Here is a 12,564-nt window from a genome sequence, read left to right on the forward strand (position 1 = left end):
TCATTGGTGAAGGCGAGCGTTCGCGCCCCCTCTCCCAATTGTCCTCTCTTACCAGTTGAGCTAGTGGTGCTAGCCTCTCTGAGTTCTAACCTTGTTTTAATTGGTGAAGGTGAGTGCTCTCACCCCCTCTCCCAATTGTCCTCTTACCAGCTGAGCTAGTGGTGCTAGCCTCTCTGAGTTTTCACTTTGTTTTAATTGGTGAAGGCGAGTGTTCTCACCCCCTCTCCCAATTGTCTTCTTTTACCAGCTGAGCTAGTGGTGCTAGCCTCTCTGAGTTCAAACCTTGTTTTAATTGGTGAAGGCGAGTGTTCTCACCCCCTCTCCCAATTGTCCTCTTTTACCAGTTGAGCTAGTGGTGCTAGCCTCTCTGAGTTCTAACCTTGTTTTCATTGGTGAAGGCGAGCGTTCGCGCCCCCTCTCCCAATTGTCCTCTTTTACCAGTTGAGCTAGTGGTGCTAGCCTCTCTGAGTTCTAACCTTGTTTTAATTGGTGAAGGCGAGTGTTCTCACCCCCTCTCCCAATTGTCCTCTTACCAGCTGAGCTAGTGGTGCTAGCCTCTCTGAGTTTTGGCCTTGTTTTGATTGGTGAAGGCGAGCGTTCGCGCCCCCTCTCCCAATTGTCCTCTTTTACCAGCTGAGCTAGTGGTGCTAGCCCCTCTGAATATCTTGGGCATAGCTGGGTAAGGAGCATGGACGGCTCTCACTGCTGTACAGTCTGTGGAGCCATGCTCCAGATAGATGACGGTCACGACCTGTGTCCTGCCTGCCTTGGACATGACCATCTGGTGGATGCCCTGTCAGAGAACCCCTGCATGAATTGCAGCTTCATGTCGCATGCTGTGAGGGTGGCCCGGCTGGCCCAGTTTCGCCCCAAACTCGGCGATGACCTCCCGCCTTCTGGGCAGGAGGCTCCACCTAGGCGCTCGAAGCGCCGGACTGAGGCCGCAGTCTCTGTGGCCCCTCCTGGGAAGAAGCGAGCCAGGTCTGATAGGGGCCTCTCCACAAGGGTGGAGCAGCTATCCACTGAATTAGCGGAGATGAAGTCCCTTTTTCAGGTACACCAACTGGGAACTGAACCAGTGGCAGCAACTGGACTCTCCTCCCCACCCATGCCTGAACTGGCTGTGGAGGAGGATGTGCTATCCTTGGCTGCCTCTGCCTCTCACTTTTTAGGTGAGGAGGACGGGCATTCATCTCGAGTCTCAGAGACAGCTTCACTCTCTTCTTCTCGGAGTGCAGTTAGTGGGTCGGGTGACGGCTCGATGCAGGACATCATGCGTATGGCCCTGAGACAACTGCAGCTGGACGTCCCGCAACCAGAGGCGTCCACCCCTGGAAGTGCCTTCTTCAGGCGCGGACTGACCCCTCCTTCCTTTTCTGTCCCTCCATCAGAGGAGTTCCTGAGGGAGTTGCATGGTTGCTGGCGGGACCCCAAGGCCTTTGCGCGCCTCTCTGCAGATGGCAGAGTGTTGGCGGCCATGCATGAGCCGGCTGCAGCAGGCTTGGATCGCATGCCAGCGATAGAACCTGCTGTTGCCTCTCTCATCGTGTCACCAGATGAAGCTCTGCGCAGTCATGTTCGGTGCCCACGAGCTCAGTGTCGTGTCACGGATGAATTCATCTGCAGAGCCTATGCCGCCGGAGCGCGTGCTGGCCGTCTAGGTAATTCCTTGGCACACCTAATGCTTGCCCTCTCCGCGTCCCTTCAGGGGACTAGTGGTGCGACAGCAGCGATGGGCTTTAACGATGCAGCGCTTCAGGCCTTTGCACTAATGACGAGGGAGCTTGGGCGTGTGATGTCCTCCTTGGTCCAAGCTCGCCGACAGGTCTGGTTAGCGCAGTCAGCATTGACTGAGCCATGCCGTAGAGCCCTCCGTAATGTCCCAGTGGTGCCGGGGGAGTTGTTCGGTTCGGCTGCCTTGGAAGCACTGGAACGGACTGTCCAGGCACGACAGAGAAGGCAGCAATTTTCGAGCCTTAGCAGGCCAATGCCCCCTCCACCTCCTCGGCATCCAAGGCGCCTGTCGGCTGGCTCCAGCATGCAGCCGCCGCCTGGGGGTCATAACCGGCCGGGTGGTCCTTACCCTCATGCGGTTCAGCAAAGGCCCAGCAGGAGCTTTTGTGGGTTGGTCCACCGACCAGCTGGGCAGGCTCGGACCAGGGACTCTGGCTGCCGCCCCCCCCACGGCCCCTAGGGGTCGTGGAGGGAGACGGTGATGCCATCAGGCCGACCGTCGGATATTTCTCCCACCAGCAGCTCAGCTATTGGGTTGCTCACGCCGTGGACCCATGGGTGGTTGCCACTCTGACCCATGGTTACCGGCTACAGTTCAGACGGCGGCCTCGTATCTCAGGCCGGGTCAAGATGACTGTAATCGCCGACCCGGTGAAAGCTCAAGCACTAGACATCGCCGCTTTCTCAGGTTTGCCTATCGGGGTCACCACTGGCAGTTCCAGGTACTTCCATTCGGGCTCTCTCTCCCCAAGGGTGTTCACTCGGTGCGTGAAGGCAACCCTCTCTCCTCTGCAGGCCTGCGGAGTGAAGATTCTGCCGTACTTAGACGATTGGCTTCTCTGCGCCCCGTCTCAGGCCTGTGCCTTTCACGACACAAACCGCCTGCTCGCTCATATGTCCCAGTTGGGCCTCAATGTCAACCTGGAGAAGAGCTGCCTGATCCCTTCCCAGACGACCACCTTTCTTGGGGTGGTTCTGGATTCATCTTCAATGAGAGCTCGCCCATCCGCTCAAAGGGTGGCCGGCATACTCCAGCTGGTCAATCGGTTCAGGCTGGGCAAGCAGCTCCCCTATGTTGCCTTCCTGCAACTACTCGGCAAGCTGACATCAGTCACTCGGGTGGTGCCCTTAGGCCTGCTGTCACTTCACCCCTTGCAGAGGTGGCTCAACAGCTTTCGCCTGGATGCCAGGCTGCACAGGCATCGCAAGCTTGCAGTGACGTGGTCATGTCTTCATGCCTTGACTCCATGGAGGGACGAAGATTATTTGTCCAGGGGTGTCCCCATGGGAGTGGTAGTGTGTCGCAGGGAAGTGGTCACGACGGATGCCAGCTCCATGGGATGGGGGGCTGTATGGCAACGCAGAGCGGTTCAGGGCCGCTGGGGTCAAAGAGACCATTCCAAGCATATAAATGTGCTGGAGCTGCGTGCAGTGCACTTGGCACTCAGGCACTTCCTGCCTCACCTGGAAGGGAAGCATGTACTTGTTCGGTCAGACAACACCTTTGTTGTCTACCACATCAACCATCAGGGGGGCACCAGGTCAGCACAACTTCTGAGTGTGTCCAGAGAGCTCCTGGAATGGGCCTCTCCTCGCCTGTCCACCCTGCGGGCAGCGTACTTGCCAGGGCGACACAATCAGGTCGCAGATTTTCTCTTCCGCCAAGAGTCCCCTCCGGGAGAGTGGTCCCTCCACAGAGACATAGTGCTGATGATCTGGGACCGTTTTGGTCAGGCAGAGATAGACCTGTTTGCGACGGAAGAGTCGACTCAGTGTCCCCTATGGTACTCTCTTACGGGGGCGTCGGGTGCGCTAGGCCAGGACGCATTGGCTCATCCTTGGCCAAGGGTCCTTCTATATGCCTTTCCACCCCTTTCTCTAATTTGGCCAACCCTTCAGAGAGTCCTCGAGGAGGGCCACAGGATGCTGCTGGTGGCTCCGTATTGGCCAGCGCGACCATGGTTCCCACTGCTACGAAGTCTATGTCAGGGCGTCCCATGGTGTCTTCCGACCAGAAGGGACTTGCTGTCTCAGTTGGGGGGACTGATATGGCACCCCAATCCTCAACGTCTTCGGCTGTGGGTGTGGCCACTGCAAGGCTAGGACAGCAGCTGACTGGAGTTTCGAGCCCCGTCAGACGCACCATCCTGGGTGCCAGGGCACCCTCTACTCGTCAGCAGTACGAAAACAGGTGGCGCCTGTTTTCCCAATGGTGTTCGGATCACAACAAGGATCCAGTCTCCTGTACAATACCCACCATTCTGGAGTTTCTCCAGTCTCTACTTGGTAAGGGTCGCTGTCCTTCGACGCTTAAAGTTTATGTAGCGGCAATATCATCTAATCACGCTGGCATTGATGGCTGTACGGTAGGGAGCCATAATCTAGTCTCTCTTTTTCTGCGTGGTGCCCGTAGGTCACACCCGCCGACAGCTCCACGAGCACCAGGTTGGGACCTTCCCTTGGTTCTCGAAGCTCTGTGCCGTCCTCCTTTCGAGCCTCTGTCGCAGGCGGACCTCAAGTGGCTTTCATGTAAGACGGCTTTTTTGTTGGCTATTACCTCAGCAAAGAGGGTCAGCGAGCTACATGCTCTCTCAATCAGCCCCTCATGTCTCAGGTGGGGCCCTGAGGGCTCGTGTGTTACCTTGTGGCCAAACATTGCATTCGTACCAAAGGTGTTATCTCACTCTCACTCTAACCAACCATTGAGGCTGGCACGTTTTCAGCCTGCGCCTGGTGAGGGGTCTGCATTATTGTACCCGGTAAGGGCACTGGAGGTATATGTTGTAGCTACTGCCGTGATAAGACATTCAGACCAGCTGTTTGTGTGTTATGGAGGCCCTAGGTTAGGCTGTCCTCTTTCCAAACAGCGCCTCTCCCACTGGATCGTGGACGTCATCTGCAACGCCTATGCTGCAGGGCCCGGCTCCCTGCCGGTCGGCTTGAAGGCTCACTCTACCAGGAGCGTCTCCGCTTCCTGGGCTGCCCTGAGAGGGGTTCCGCTGGAAGCAATATGTGCTGCTGCATCATGGGCTTCCCCAAGCACGTTCACCAGATTTTATAGAGTTAACGTAGCCACCCCTCATCCCCTGGGCCAGGTTCTTCTACAAGGGTCCTCTGGGCCTCCTCAGTGAGGTAGGTGTTAGGATTCCTTGTGACATCGTTGATATTAGTCATTCAGTGCTTTCAGCACCGCCCTCTGGCGGTCAGGAGGGATGAAATAGAACGAAAGTTACGTATGTAACTACGGTTCTATGAATCCCGGATGACCGCCAGAGCTTCTCCGTCACTCAGAATCCTTGCGTTTCGCGAGAAGATTCTGTAGGAGCAGAGCAGCGGATGACGTCGGGCTATATAGCCTCTGATTGGTCATCCGTGTCACACCTGTGACTCCGTTGGTATTATTACTCGAATCAGCGCATGCGCGAAGGGAACATTCAGTGCTTTCAGCACCGCCCTCTGGCGGTCATCCGGGATTCATAGAACCGTAGTTACATACGTAACTTTCGTTTTCATTAGTTGTCAGTTATAATCATCAACATTAAAAAAAATAAATATTTGAAGTATATCAGTCTGTGTGTAATGAATGAATATAATATACAAGTTTCACTTTTTGAATGGAATTACTGAAATAAATAAACTTTTTCATGATATTCTAATTTTATGACCAGCACCTGTATATATATTTGGCATTGAGTATTTTGCTTACTTTTCTCTGAAAGTGTCTTTCTCCTGCTCGCTCCACATGTTCATAACTTGCCGATCCTTATAAACCTTCATGGGGTCATCCATTAGTCCATTCATGTTGATAAACTTGATGCGTTGCTGCTCAGCGTCAAACAGCATGGGAGGGATGACTGCCAGCTGCCGCATCTGCTTCTCCGTGTTCTGATGAACGCATGTGCCAGAAAATGTAAGAAAATGAAACCAAAAACATGGCATTAAGGAACAATCTCCAAACCCCATGAAATTTGTCAAAGAAACTGTTTAAAGTTGTAAATGATTTTTTAAGCCAACTACATTTTGAAAAAGGAAAGAAGTTTTGTTGTAGAACAAGGTGGCTATATTTTGACTATATTTTTAATCATGACATAATATAGGTGTTCATACTGATATCTGATGCTTTTTATTTCTCCTGTACTTTTGCATATTTCGACATTAAAATGATGCAGAGATATTCACGATTTTTTTTATTCACTGCGTTTTCTCTACAATACATAGGTTCAGACAGATGGCCTATCATTCTTGTCATTTACATATTTGTTGTTTGGGCTCTGAACTTCGTTGATCACAAACTAACAACCGTAAGTAAGTTTGTTTCAGCGAGCGAACTCGAATGAAATATTTGGCATTTGTTTTAAGCTGGATGCCACTCCTGACGCAGCCTGGGCTCAAACCTGCAGCCTCAGGATTACCAGACCATGGCACGGACAACTGAGCTACTGCAGCCCCCAAAACTACCACCAGTAAACAAATTAAATAAAAATACAATAATCTGATAAGCTTTTAAATAAAATCACTTCTGACATATCCTGTGTGGAATTTAGTTAAAACTCAACAATTGGTATAATTAGTACACAATTAACTGTATATCCTAAATTGAGCTTGAAATGGGATTAATGCATTTTAATTCAAATCATCCAGCATTACTTTGTTGCTTAAGTATGTTTTGAAATGCTTCTTGTCAACTTCAAAAAGCAGAACTAAATGCTGATCCACAACAATTGACTCATCTAAATAAACCCCATGCAGAAAAATAAACTGTCATTAGCTAGCTTAAAATGTCTATACTGAGGAAGCGGTAAAGAAGCATTGTCATAAAGATGATTTAATACATTTCATAAAATGACCAAACATTCTGATTGATCACAATGTGGGAAAACTTAGTTATAAATTATTTTAATCAAGCGTCAATCTGAAATTAAGAAATGGCTCAATATTGTTTTATAATTTTGTAGACGATTTATGAGATGATAGTGATTCGCGCATTATATTAGTGCAGCCGGGTATAGTGAGATCGTGAGGTGGTACTAAATGCAAGATGTGCTGCTACAATCTCCGCACCCCGTCCAGAAGTAGCAGGAGTTATCTCTCTCGGGGGGACTTTGTAGGTGGGGTGCTCATTTTGTTGACAGGGTGGGGTGTGCCCTCCTTCGATAATGGTAAGGGAAACACTGCTCATTCACACCAGGAGCATTGAATATTAATTTATATATGATAAAACATATTTTTATCCCCATCTGCAAGACGGGATTTAAAATTTGGATAAAATGCCAACTTTGGCATGCATACCTGATTACAAAATAACATCCAAGTTCCTGTTTTGCATATGAACTTTAAAGACCATACAGTGTTGCCAAAGACCATATATATAGAGAGGATCTATCATCAGGAACACAAGAGCTTAGATTTGTTGATATTCTTTTAGTAATTCTGAGGATTCATCCAAAATGTCACCAAGGAGTAAATGGAGGGGCAAAGCAAATTGAACAGAAAGTGCTTACCTCATGCTCGGATAACCCATCAATGATTTCAGAGACTTCATGTTCACTGCGGGCTGCAGATGAGGTCAGTCCTCCACCTCGCTGCCCAACACGACTGCAAAAGTAAAAAGGTACAGAGACTTTGTTTTTCTGAACTTCACATATAACAATGAGCTGCATGCATTGCAAAATAACTGTTCAACAGACAAGGCAACAAATAGAATAATCAAGTTGACTTGATAACAACACTGCCTCACCTCTGCATTCGCTCCTGAAGCTCTCTTTGCTTGCGGATTTCTGGGAACTGTTTTTCGTAGTACTCCCGCACCTTGCTCTCTTTAGCTCGGCGCCGCGGGTTGTTTTCGATGCGCTCCACTTTCTTTTCCCAGGCCTCCATTAGCTGGTCATAGCGCTGGCAAAACTTCTGCTCCTGAAGGTTTACAGAAAGAAAGAATCCAGTCTACTGCAGAGTCACACACGCACAAAAAAAAAAAACAGCATTATCTCTTTCTGATTTGTTTTTGACCTGAAGCTGCATATCTAACGGAACATTAATTCTGGAGAAACACAATTACTGATCATCGCTTGATCAGAGGGGGTAAAGTAACATGCTAGTCACTCCATGGAGAGCAAAGCCTTGGACCACAGGCCTGGAAGATGGCAGCCCACTGTTTTTCTACTTCCTCACAGGCGGCCTTGTAAAGCAACCCATTAATCTCTGTGGAGACATGACCCTCAGTGGGCTCATAAACCACAAGGAGATGTCTCCCCAAATTAAGCTACCTCCTCTACTAAGACACTAAATGAGTGAAGAGTAGGCACTAACCCCAGACCCACACACTTGGATGCAAATGTTACACTGGAGAATTTCTTCCTGACATTAAAAAAAAAGTGGTGTAGTTGCCCACAACAATGATTTAAAGTTTAGAGGTAGTTTGATTCGATTCTGTTTTATATTTCATGAAAATTTCACAAAAAAGCTCTTGGCTTAATCTGCAATATAGATTTTCAATAACTTCATTATTTTCAAGTCATGCTTTTTGTCTCAGTGTTAGTCACCATCAGACCAGAGCTTGCAAAATACAAAATATTATTCTTTCACATGACAGGATGAGAAATCTTTTCTATTTGTTTTTCAACAGCTATTACTTCCCCCAAGGCACCGTGCAAGTACTGACAACAGATCATGCCTCAAGTATTTTTTCCCCCGTTGACATGTCTAAAATGGCCACTCACTTCAAGGAGCAACTGGCCCAGTTTCAAACAAGCCATTTGTCATGGGTTAAGTCCCAGCGGAGAGTCACAAATGTAGTTTTCTACTTACCCACTGCTTACGAGCATGATTTCTTCTTTTGAAGTACAAGATGAGCTTCTTCCTCATGGCTTGGTTTCTGCAGAAAGAAAAGAGTGGTATGAACAGATCAGACGGATGAATAAGCAAGAATATTTAGAAAAACTATTTCAGACAGCTAAGCTTTTATAGCATTTCACACAAACTACAGTAGTCCCTCGCTGCTTCGCGGTTCGTTTATAGTGGACTCGCTCTATCGCGGTTTTTCAAAATAAGATTGGACACACAATTGGCTGATTGATGGATGAGCTGCACGATCGACATGGAATTTTTATTTAAAATAAATTATTTTAAATTATTTAGCACCTGCTGCACCTTTGTGCAGCCCATAGAGCAGGATAAGCTTCCTGCTGCAACTAATCAACTGAGCTCTGTGCAGAGAGGTGATGTGGGCGTGGCCAAGAGCACTTGCTGGTGGCAAAGAGCAGACGAGAAAGGGAGCTGAAATTATGACATTCTGTGCTCTTTTAGAGCGTTTAGAGTTTAGAAACATTGTTTTTATATATATATATATATATATATATATATATATATATATATATATATATATATATATATATATATATAATAAACTACTTGTACGACCATTCCTACTTTGCGGTTTTTCACTTATCACAGGTCTTCAGGGTACGGATCCCCATGATAAATGAGGGACTACTGTATATCCAACTATATGATGTTCTCCAGGTCCTAAAGCACTTGCTCCCCTACCCTTAACACATTTTTCACTTCTTTACCTTATAAATACAAAAAAAACAAGCTCACTCTACATTCTCACATAAACACAAACAATACGGGTTATTAAGTGCAGCTGCACGAAAAACCCAATCTCTCTCTTCAAGGTGGAACGTAGAGCCAAACTTATAAAACTTGTCCATGCTGAGAACAGCCAGACACACATCTTCAAATAAAGGTCAGGGTCAGTAATCTCCTTAGGCAGCCACTTGGTTTGTCGCTTTCTTTGCTGCGAGACAGAGTTTTATTCCTGACACTTAATCTGTCAGTTGTAAGGTCATGTTCGCCACTGATTAATGTAATCTTACTCTACATCAGACACCTCAGCTGAGCGGCAGGTTTATTCTGGACATAGGCAAGGACAGAAGACTAAGATGGTGGCTTTTTTATTGAGGATGATACTGATGAGACAAATAGAAAGAGACAGACCTGTCCAACCTATAAACAATAAAATACAGATTTAAGAAAAAGTAAAGTTACTAAATTAATCTAAATAGACTCCGTGTTCAAATATCAAGCTATGACGGTGAGAACAGACTTGCTAAGGTAAAAACAGGCCTGACAGAGCAAAGCTCTTTAAAGACAGAGATGTTATTGTCCTCTGCACACCAGATGGCAAAAGCCAAGATTAGTGGTCCTGAAACCTAACAAAAGGTTTTCTTTGTCCTGCTCTAAGCCGGAGCCATTTCTGAGATATTGGAGAACACTGTAATTTGGCATAATTCTTCTAAAACATGATGGCTGAATGATTCATTATATGCATACTCGTGACAGATGTTCAGCTGTGGCACTACTTCAATGAGCAAAAGCTCCAGCTCCAAAGCCTGAATTTTTGCGCTCATCGTATCTATATAAGCCAGGGACATTTATAATGAGCTATCTGTCTGTCTCTGTGTGTGTGCGTGTAAGAGATAAACTGGAATAAAGGCCCAAAGATTCACAGAGATACTGGAAGTCATCTGCGCCGGCAGGGATGAATGCCAAAGTTACCAAACCAGTTAAGAAAACAAAGAAGTTAATTGTGCTAGGTCAAACTGACACACTGGCTTTTAATAACAACACACACGCACAAAGAGGAGGGAGAGGAGCTTTCAGTTAATTGCTCTGAGGCAATATTACCGATCAAACGATGCAGGGATCAAAGAAAGTGAAGACAGTAGCAACGTGAGGCTAATGGGTCAGGAACATCTTGTGGTATGCCACTGTGCCCAGCGACGGTGCCAACGCTATTATAACCCTTCCACGGCCTGTTCATGTGTCTCATAAGCTTTACTGATAGACACTGCAGTCTAGCTGTCAATCTTCTGATTTACTTACTGCAGATTTCCAGTAGTGTAAAGTGGACATGGACTGAAACCTTAATCTTGTTAATAAAATACGATGTTAAAAGCAGACATTTTATTTGAAATAAGGTACAATTTGAGTCAATGTTGCAGAGTTATGAAAATAATATTGTCAAGATGTTCAACAGCTAAATGGCTTAAAAAAAGAAAATTCAATGTATATGTAATATTGTCCACCTTAATTTCTTTAGGGGATTTTAAACATTTGATAAGGTTAATAGAAACATCAATGCAAATATGTTCTTGTTTTTAGTATTTTACCTTGTTTTATGGCACCTTGATTTTTTGTTTTATAACTCTTTTATTTTAATTGCATTTTTACTGTAGTTTATTGTCTGTACTTTATCTGTGGTTTTGTCTAAAACAGGTCTCTCTTGAAAATGAGTTCTCGTGACTCAATGAGACTAACCTGTATAAATAAAGGTTGAATGAAAAATATAGTGGTTTGGATCTTCATACCTTCACTGTAAAATTCCTTTGCGTTATTTACACCGGGGGGAATGTTATGTTTACAGAAGAAGGTCACACCAATCTAAGCAAACCATTTATTAAATAAATCACAGTCAGCGCAGAAAAAGCTGCTGGCATTAATTGCCCAAACTGAAAATTGACTGTTGGAGTTTTTATTTATTGACTATACCCATTTTTTCGATCCAGTAGCTTCCTCCAAACAACAATCACAGGAATTGTCCGTTTCTCTTTAAAGATTTTTGTACAGTTCTTTTTACCAAGTCTTCAGCAAAGATGCATCCTTTGCACGGTTTTAAAGCAACATCAAGGTATCAAGTATAAACAAATGCACTTCAAATGCACATGATAGATGCTGTTAAAATCATGTTTGCACTGCAGCTTTATCAAGACTGCTCATCACTGCATGCATTTCTGCTAAATATTGTGTATTAGTAAGTTAAGTGGTAACAGTATTTATACTTTTAATAACAGTAGGTTTACCAAATTGCATTATATATGAAGTCTTGATCCTGAAAAATCAGTATAAATAATGTAATGAACTGGTAGTACTATTTTGAAACCTAAATAAATTCTAAGGTTAAAAAAAATTTGTGTTTGCAACCTTAAATTACACTTTCAAGCTAATCAAATCAAGAGATGTGGTAGTGATTAGACTGAGAACGTAGAAGTGACTGAGTCCAGACACCATTCTTTGGAATGGAAACAGACGTAGCCTAACACGTAACAAATGATTTGCACTCGTTTGCAATTTATTTTTACTTTATTTGTTTTATCTATTCATTCACACAGAAAAGTTTGCAGAGTTTACTCACCCACTCCAACATCTACTCACTAAACATAATTTACAACGCTGCTGACATGTGGAGCTATAGGCGCTTGACATATTAAAAGGGAAATGAGACTCACTGTTGTGATAGCGAATGATTACAAAGGCTTAAGCAGCCACACTTTCTGTGTGTATATATCATTTGCATAATTGGTGTTTCAGTCATTCCACAATGAACAATCCTGCAGGAAAGTGTGCAACCTCACTAAAGGATGATAAATGTCTTTGCTTAAGTCTGCATGCACCTGATGATAAAGAGTAAGACAGCATTGAGCTCCTAAATGTTTTTTGTAGAAATGCTCTTCTGCGTCCTTCATAATATCAGATTTCTTGAAAGCCAACGAACCCCAAGCTAAACTAGCTAAAGAAATGACAACTCAAAGTGCATGTAGTGTCAGACTTACATTTTGATGTTCTCGTGGTACTGCTTGGTATCAGAAGGCTGGTTGTACAGAGGCTGGAACAGCAGAGAAAACAAGAAGCTCAAACATTCAACCACAACTCTATTGTACAGCAGATTGTAAAATCAAACAAGAAGAACATAAAATAGATTAAAATAAACTACATTAAAACCACTAGACTTGCATTCTGTAGCCGAAACAGCTAGTTTCTTCTAAACAATAG

General features: G+C 45.4%; 1 protein-coding gene across 3 annotated transcripts in view; it reads right to left on the minus strand.

Annotated features, from left to right (window-relative positions):
- ncor2 (nuclear receptor corepressor 2) overlaps window positions 1–12,564 on the minus strand; it is an 83,374-nt gene that overhangs the window by 42,370 nt on the left and 28,440 nt on the right. For all 3 annotated transcript variants that reach the window (XM_037681175.1, XM_037681174.1, XM_037681173.1), the window contains exons 7-11: window positions 12,345–12,397; window positions 8,539–8,605; window positions 7,472–7,644; window positions 7,236–7,329; window positions 5,441–5,619 (exon numbers count right to left, since the gene is read on the minus strand). In XM_037681175.1, the coding sequence (XP_037537103.1) occupies window positions 5,441–5,619; window positions 7,236–7,329; window positions 7,472–7,644; window positions 8,539–8,605; window positions 12,345–12,397 (566 nt within the window). The remainder of the gene's footprint in view (window positions 1–5,440; window positions 5,620–7,235; window positions 7,330–7,471; window positions 7,645–8,538; window positions 8,606–12,344; window positions 12,398–12,564) is intronic.

Source organism: Nematolebias whitei, chromosome 8 (genome assembly GCF_014905685.2).
Source record: "Nematolebias whitei isolate Nwh7 chromosome 8, NemWhi1, whole genome shotgun sequence".
In the NCBI taxonomy this organism is placed as follows: Eukaryota; Metazoa; Chordata; class Actinopteri; order Cyprinodontiformes; family Rivulidae; genus Nematolebias; species Nematolebias whitei.